Source organism: Megalobrama amblycephala, linkage group LG14 (assembly GCF_018812025.1).
Source record: "Megalobrama amblycephala isolate DHTTF-2021 linkage group LG14, ASM1881202v1, whole genome shotgun sequence".
NCBI classification, from domain to species: Eukaryota; Metazoa; Chordata; class Actinopteri; order Cypriniformes; family Xenocyprididae; genus Megalobrama; species Megalobrama amblycephala.
This window is the reverse complement of record NC_063057.1, coordinates 37,161,550-37,170,110: the sequence shown is the minus strand read 5'-3', so window position 1 is coordinate 37,170,110 and position 8,561 is coordinate 37,161,550. Positions and strand designations below refer to the sequence as shown.

Below are 8,561 nucleotides of genomic sequence, written 5' to 3'. Positions count from 1 at the left end.
TGTGGAAATTCACAAGTTTTTGTTGCTCTTTAACTTGCACTAAAATGTGATTTATACCATCGAAGTAGCCTATGTAATATTAATAAAACAGTCATCTCCTTAAGTGATACAAGCTCAAAATAATAATCTGTTTAATGTTTTTCATATAGTGTCTTGATTTGGTGCCATTATGGAAATTGAAATCTTGTTATTTATTTTATTAAACTGTATTGATGATTATTTTGTGGTAATGCAATATTTGTGAATACAATTTTGTATGTCAGGCCTTAAATCTCCAAAAACGATGTATTGGCGTTTGCAATGGTGTTGCCACCCCTCATAGACCTCATGCCACCCCTTTGCCACCCTATAAATAATTTTCTAGATCCGCCCCTGAATATTAGAGTTTTGACATCGACAACCCAAGTGCATTTTACCTCAGACTTGTGATGCCGTTTTACTGCAGTTATCAATGGTGTTGTTCTGATTCTCTGTAACATATATTGTCTGTCTGAAACTGGCATCTGGTGGAAATTTTATGACCCGTGACTTTACAGACTTATTTGCATATGTCACTCAAGCACAAAACCAGAAAACAGGAACCTCTTTAGTTCAGAGACACTGAAACTGAAGTGTAGTTGAGCAGTTGTGAGTTTGTGTCTCTGTATTCATGCAGTAAAATGGCAGAAGCCAGAATTTCTCAGGATGAGTTCATGTGTTCAGTGTGTCTGGATTTCCTGAAGGATCCAGTGACCACTTCTTGTGGACACAGTTACTGTAAGATCTGTATTACAGGCTGCTGGGATCAGGAGGATCAGAAGAGAGTCTACAGCTGCCCTCAGTGCAGACAGACCTTCAGTCTAAGACCTGCTTTAGCTAAAAACACCATTTTGGCTGAAATGGTGGAGAAACTGAAGAAGACTAAACTTCCTGCTGACTGTTACGCTGGAGCTGGAGATGTGCAGTGTGACGTCTGTACTGGAAGAAAACACAAAGCTGTCAAATCATGTCTGGTGTGTCTGGAGTCTTACTGTCAAGCTCATTTTGACCGTCATGAGAAATTTCACTCACGTAAGCCACATAAAGTGACTGAAGCTACTGGACGACTGCAGGAGATGATCTGCCCGAAACACGACAGGATCCTTGAGGTTTTCTGCCGCACTGATCAGAAGTGTATATGTGTGCTGTGTACGATGGATGAACATAAAAACCACGACATTGTATCAGCTGCAGCACAGAGGACAGAGAAACAGGTATGAACTATAAACTAGACACTGATGAAATACTGCTGACACTATATTGATACCCATAAGATCAGGTGACATCCTTTACGCTGCAAACGTCAGAAGTGAACAGAAGCTGCAAGTGGACTTTCACTGCTGTGTTCCGCATTGAACTTAACTCGATTAACATTTAATAACTAAAGACAGTTATTAACAGAAATACTCTACGTAATCATCCAATAATATAATTAGTTTTTTATCATATAGAGTCGCAGCAGAAACACTGTCTGTGTGAAGCTTTACATTTGTGTCAGTTTTGCTTTAAAGGGTCATGAAAGCCCCCTCTTTCAGCTCAAGTCTAGCTCACAATCTTTTTGAAAAATGCAACTTAAATGGGCGTGGTGGCTGTGAGAAGAGGGGAGGGGAGAGGAGAGGAGAGAAGATGGGGGAAACTCTCATCGCCAGTACCCCATGCATATCGACTGTCACTAAAAATCAGTGGTAAAACGTGAGGAAATACTACATTTTTTAAAAAAACTGGAAAAGTTAAAATCTAATGAAATACACTGACACTTTATTTTTGTCTTTTCAAGAGTTACTGAATGCCCTGCTACATATATCCTACAGTAATCGTAATTCTATTTAAAACATATTAATGTACATGTGTAATTACAGTCATTATAAAATATATAGTTGTTTATATACACACTATACATGCATATATTTGAAAAAAAAAAAAAAAGCTTAAAAAAAAACCTTGCGTACATAGCATAGATCTACGCGCCGAACCTGCAACACGCTCAGTCAGTCAGGCTGCGTGTCGACTGGAGCAGAGCAAGCGACCACAGCATTTTTAGATTCATTCGGAAACACTCGCGCTTACCCGCTCGCTCCGCGCCAACGGACACGCACCGTCAGTCAGTCAGTCTCTCTCGCTGTTTAGTGCCGTTAACCGTCCTCGTCATTGGAAAGATCCACGTGGTGTCATGAATAATTAAGAGAGTGTCTTCTCATTGGATAAAAAGCCTGTGACGTGGACAGGATGAAGATTTTAAACCCGGAAGACGAAAATAGCGTATAAAAACTAAAATTTAACCATTTCCCCCCTACTATTAAATCTAACAGATGCTAACATTGTCTTCAATGGTGTTCAACACACATACCTCTGTTAAAATCTCAGAAATTTTGGTTTAGGGTTTCATGACCCTTTAAAGGTGCAATAGAACGTTTTTTTTTTTACAAGATGTAATATAAGTCTAAGGTGTCCCCTGAATGTGTCTGTGAAGTTTCAGCTCAAAATACCCCATAGATTTTTTTTAATTAATTTTTTTTAACTGCCTATTTTGGGGCATCATTATAAATGCGCCGATTCAGGCTGCTGCCCCTTTAATTTCTCGCGCTCTCCGCCCACGAGCTCCCGACTCTATATACATTACATAAAACAAAGTTCACACAGCTAATATAACCCTCAAAATGGATCTTTACAAAGTGTTCATCATGCAGCATATCAGATCATGTGAGTACAGTATTTATTTGGATGTTTACATTTGATTCTGCATGAGTTTGATAGTGCTCCGTGGCTAAAGCTAACATTACACACTGTTTGAGAGATTTATAAAGAATGAAATTGTGTTTATGAATTATACAGACTGCAAGTGTTTAATAATGAAAATAGCGACGGCTCTTGTCTCCATGAATACAGAAAGAAACGATGGTAACTTTAACCACATTTAACAGTACATTAGCAACATGCTAATGAAACATTTAGAAAGACAATTTACAAATATCACTAAAAATATCATGATATCATGGATCATGTCAGTTATTATTGCTCCATCTGCCATTTTCCGCTGTTGTCTTTGCTTGCTTACCTAGTCTGATGATTCAGCTGTGCACAGATCCAGATGTCCTGCCCTTGTCTAATACCTAGAACATGGGCTGGCATTATGCAAATATTGGGGTTGTACATATTAATGATCCCGACTGTTACGTAACAGTCGGTGTTATGTTGAGATTCGTTTGTTTTCCGGAAGTCTTTTAAACAAATGAGATTTACATAAGGAGGAGGAAGCAATGGAGTTTAAAACTCAATGTATGTCTTTTCAATGTACTGAACGTTTGTTATTCAACTATGCCGAGGTAAATTCAATTTTTGATTCTAGGGCACCTTTAATGATACTAACACTTCCATTATGAAAAAGGCCTTATGCTTCATGTAAATTCATGTACAATGGTGGAAACTGGTCAATAATCCTTTCAGGAGTTTGAAACTACAGCCATTGGTTATTAACTCTATGATTACTGGATAACTCTTCACATAATGATATAGTGACAGCAGTATAATGTGATGTTTCTCCTGTTATTGGATTGTCCTTCAGCTGAAGGAGACGCAGAGGTGGTTCCAGCAGAGGATCCAGCAGAAAGAGAAAGATCTTCAGCAGCTGAGAGAGGCTGTGGAGTCTCATAAGGTGAGTCTGGAGAAGAAGAGAAGTTTGAGAAGTCTCAGTCAGGACCATAGACTGTAAAAAAATATGGACGTAGTGTCCGTGACGTCACCCATAGAGTTCTGAACAGCAGTTTTGATGAGAAAATGAGGCCGCTACCATCTTAGCTGTGCGTCATCGCACGTCACTCCCGGATAACTGAAAATGGGCAAAGAGGCGGGAGGTGGTTTGAGCTGATTTGACTGGTTACTGAAACCACGCCCGCCTAGCTCAACGTGACAATGTTAGCAGGCAAAGGAGCTATCTATCTATCTTAGATACGATCTAAAATATTAATGAAGATAAGTTTTATCATCAGAAAGTTGAAGGTTTACTGTCAATATACTGTGTTTTTTTTAAGATATAGATGCTCCAACACCAGTGTTGGGTGTGCAAATAACAACATGGAAAATCAAATGGGACTTCATATATCCAGTCTGTCTCTTGTTACCGTTCCTGCCTGTTGCCCGTTATTGACCCGTTTCTGCCTGTCCTGACCTGTGCCTTGTATACCTACCTGTGAGTGATATCTGCCTGTCCTGATCATTGCCTGTTTCCTGACCACGATTCTGCCTGTCCCTTGCTGTTCCTGTTTGCTCCTGATTGACCCTGCCTGTATGACCACTCACTTTAATAAAAGCTGCAAATGGATCTCTGCCTGAGTCCGCAATCATTACACAGACACACATCAGTCTTGAATATTATGCAGCAATCCATATTTTATAATTGTATAAAATAATCCAGAAAAACAAGCACAAATACGGCTGAGATGCCAAATTCAGCGGCTGGAATTAGCTGAGGTAAAGTGACGGCTCACACACAGACAGCAGCGGCATCTACCTGTCACTCAAGTGACCACGCCCTTAATTATGCAGAACTTTAAGGCTTAATATAATTTAAACGGATGAGTTATAAAAAAATTCACCCCCCACAGAGTTGTCATGAAGGGCAAAATTAGCAGTATAGACCAAAACCACAATTTGAACCAACTTTTAAACATGTTTTTTTCTGCTGTAAACTTGGCCAATTTAACATGGGACTCTATGAGATTCTGCTCTCTTTTGGAGCCTGTCCCTAGCGGCCAGTCGATGAATCGCAGTTTAAGTTACTTCCGTATGGGTTTCCCGAGAAACTGGGGGAGGTTGCCGCTTGGTCAGTACTCACTGAAGCCACTGTGTGATTGTGATGTGTGTCCTAACAGCGCTCTGCACAGACAGCAGTGGAGGACAGTGAGAGGATCTTCACTGAGCTCATCCGCTCCATTGAGAGAAGCCGCTCTGAGGCCACACAGCGGATCAGAGATCAGGAAAAGACTGCAGTGAGTCGAGCTGAAGAACGACTGGAGCGACTGGAGCAGGAGATCAATGATCTGAGGAGGAGAGACGCTGAGCTGGAGCAGCTTTCACACACACAGGATAACATCCATTTCCTGCAGGTAACAGAGATCTAGAAGAACAGGATCATAGTGGACTTGAGCAAGAGACTCACAGAGAAACATTTCATGAGAGCAGAATGAGCCGTTGACTGAAGTGTTGATCTGTGTGTTCGGTTATTATATAATCATCAGTCAGACTCTCATCTGATATTCTTCTTTTGAAAGAGACGCACTTACAAATGCAGTTCAGCTCTGGAAATTTGGAGGGGGGGGGGGGGGGGTACTCTGTGTTCGGGCCAATTACCAATTAGAAAGTTCACAAATAGTGTAACTGTCAAAGTGTGGAGGTGATTATCTTTGATTTCTGTTTTCTGTAGAGTTTCCAGTCTCTCTCAGCTCCTCCTGAATCTACAGACGTAAATGACGATCCCTTCAGTTCTCTCTCCTCTTTTGATGTTGTAAGAGAATCTGTCCTTCAGCTGAGAGACAAACTGGAGGATTTCTGCAAAGAGGAGCTGAAGAAGATCTCTGACAGAGGTAAAGTCCTGGAGATTCATCTGCTCTCAGAAATGATCCTCCATCATCTCATATCATGTAGAAGATCATATTAGAAATGTGTTAGGAATGGATGCAGGGATAATTTTCTCTTGACATGATAATCACACTCTTCATGTCTGTTGATTTCCACAGTCACTTTCACCAACATTATTCCCAGAACCAGGAACGACTTCCTACAATGTAAGTCACTAAGAAAACAAGCAGAGAAACTCACTGTCTACTCTTGTGTGCAACTAGACGAGTAGATGCATGTATATTTATTAAACGGTTAGTTCACCCCAAAATTAAAATTCTGTCATTTATTACTCACCCTCATGTCGTTCCACACCCGTAAGACATTGGTTCATCTACAGAACACAAATTAAGATATTTTTGATAAAATCCAAGAGGTCAATTACCACATTCAAGGTCCAGAGAAGTAGTAAAGACAATGTTAAAGGGTCATGAAACCCTGTTTCAGCAGCAGTTGGCTCTCATCACAGTTTTGAAACATGCTACAGAAGTGGGCGTGGTTAAGCTGCAGATTTGAGGGGGATGAGTGGAGACTGACAACACAGCAAAGGCTTCTGATTCAGACAGTTTTATTTTGCTCTCATTAAAAGCATCAAAGCTTCCCACAAATGCATGCTGCAAATAACCATTACATGCATCACAATGTACACGTTTTTTGCTATAATTTAATGCACAAATAAAAACACAGTCATTCACATTTTGTTCTCTGCATCCAATACATATATGAACACACTCTTTGATAACTTTTGAGACTTATTTTGCAGCGTTTTTCTGAACTACAGTGCAGATGAATTGCGTTTGTGTCGAAGACATATTTAAAAGAACTTGTGCGATGCAGAAACTCATACAAAGCAAAGACAAACACTCGTTTTTGATCCATTAATGCATCTCTCGCTTACTATGTGATCCACTGTTTGAAGCGCCTGTCAGAGGAAATCAATGCATGCTCTCATAAATAATCATATATTATGTCAGTTAAATAATATACGCACTGTGTTTACATCCAAACGGCGGGTCAGTATTGGCAGATGCTGTTCATGTGAGCAGCATGACACATACATGTGATGCTGACGCAGGAGCTGGCCAATACAAAGCACAAAAAGTATTCTAGTTGCTTCATAACATTAAGGTTCAACCACTGAAGTCACATTGACTATTTTAATGATATCTTTATTACTTCTCTGGACCTTGAATGTGATAATTTCATTGTGTTTTATGGAGGATAAAAAAAATCTCTCGGATTTCATCAAAAATATATTAATTTGTGTTCTGAAGATGAATGAAGGTCTTGCGGACTTCACTAATTGTAATAATAATAATAATAATAATAATTAATAATAAATATTAGAAAATAATAATATTTTAAATGGTCATTAATTGGCCTTTTTATTATTTTTTTTTTTTTGCACAATTAGCCTAGTATTCAGTACCAAAAGATCTTCTCAAAATAATAAATAAATACTATTGAACTAAAATGTTGAACATTTAGTTAATTGAAAACAACAAACAAACAAACAAAATCAGTTAAATTTCCCCTGAAATCCAAATTTAAGTTTTTTAGCTTAGGATCACGGATTTTCATGGCATCGCATCGCACTTCAGCTTCTCATCAAATCTTCTGTCCAATCAAATGCTCTCTAGATTCTGAAGTCCCGCCCCCTCCTACACTATAAACAGAGGCTAAAGCTGCAACTGAAATCTGTCATTTGTTCAAACAATTATTAGTTTCTACATGGTGAATGTCACATAGTGCACTATATAGATAGTCTGCTCTGACTCAGGGACACGAGAACACGGAGTGGATCATATCCGTGAACTGCGAGTCGGCTCAGACCACAAAGGTATCGAACCCATTTGGATTCTGCACAGAATGCTGTATTTTAAAGCAATATAAAAGAGATTAGGAGGATAAACGGTTAGAGATTAGAAGGAATCAGAGGTTTTACTGATTTTTATGGCTCTGCCCAAGCTGTGATATAAACAAAATGCTGTTAGCTATTTTAAAAAAGGGGCGGATATGTTCGATATGTACCACCCAATCTTCCTGTTTCAGTTGAAAGTATGTCAACACATTAAGAAAAAGACTTAAAAATTACCTATCTAATGCCTCGTTTCCACTGAGCGGTACAGTTCGGAACGGTACACCTTAATCAGGCTTGCGTTTCCACCGCCAACAGTACTCTTACTTGATAGGCATGGTTTAGCCGGAAAATAGTGATCGACGTCATTCTCGCGCGAAGAAGAAAACGATATAGTAAACAACAATGGAAGACATACATAGATCTTGTTCTTGCTTCTTGGCTCGAGGCTGTCTGTCACAAGAAGAAGACAAGCTTTGTTTGCTGCACACCAATATTCGGCATTTCAGAATACCAAGTATGCAAAGTTCAGATGTCTGTGCAGCAGCCCCTACCAGCAAGCAGAGAAGCGGAGGAGAAAACCCGCGTAATTTAAAAACTATTTTATTGTGTCATGAAATGTAGTATTAAACATTTTCAGGCAAGAATGTAGTTGTTTAAAGCTCAAATCTGTGGATCATTTATAAAGATAGCTCCTATTTGAAAATTTGATCTGACGCTGTCAGAGTTGTGAGATCCAGGCGATCACCGGGCGCTCAGTGCTAATGTACCCAGCCGAGAGCAGCTGTTCCTCGGCTAGTCCTTCTGACATTCACCGCTGGCTCAGATGTCTCTGTAGTGGTTAAAAACGAGATATCATTCATCTTATATATAACGGGCAATTTTTGGTCGCATAAATTTATAATTTGTTCCTGGGCAAATCGTTTTGGCTGAGAGCAAAGTGAAGTTTTATAACTTTATATATTTATTTAACGTTACCGTTGTATTGCGCTGTACGTTTGACTGAATTGTTTGCTTGTCTTTATTTCTTATTGTATAGCTTCTCATATTTTATACTTATACTTTTATAATG

The 8,561-nt window shown here is 39.3% G+C and overlaps 1 protein-coding gene across 1 annotated transcript; it reads left to right on the top strand.

Moving 5' to 3' along the window:
• The first annotated feature begins 612 nt into the window (after window positions 1-612).
• LOC125246427 (E3 ubiquitin/ISG15 ligase TRIM25-like) lies at window positions 613-5,925 on the top strand. Its single transcript, XM_048157374.1, has 5 exons — window positions 613-1,232; window positions 3,581-3,670; window positions 4,887-5,120; window positions 5,438-5,597; window positions 5,751-5,925. The coding sequence occupies exons 1-5, from the start codon at window positions 660-662 to the stop codon at window positions 5,861-5,863; spliced, it is 1,170 nt and encodes a 389-aa protein (XP_048013331.1). The 5' UTR covers window positions 613-659; the 3' UTR covers window positions 5,864-5,925.
• Window positions 5,926-8,561: the final 2,636 nt, after the last annotated feature.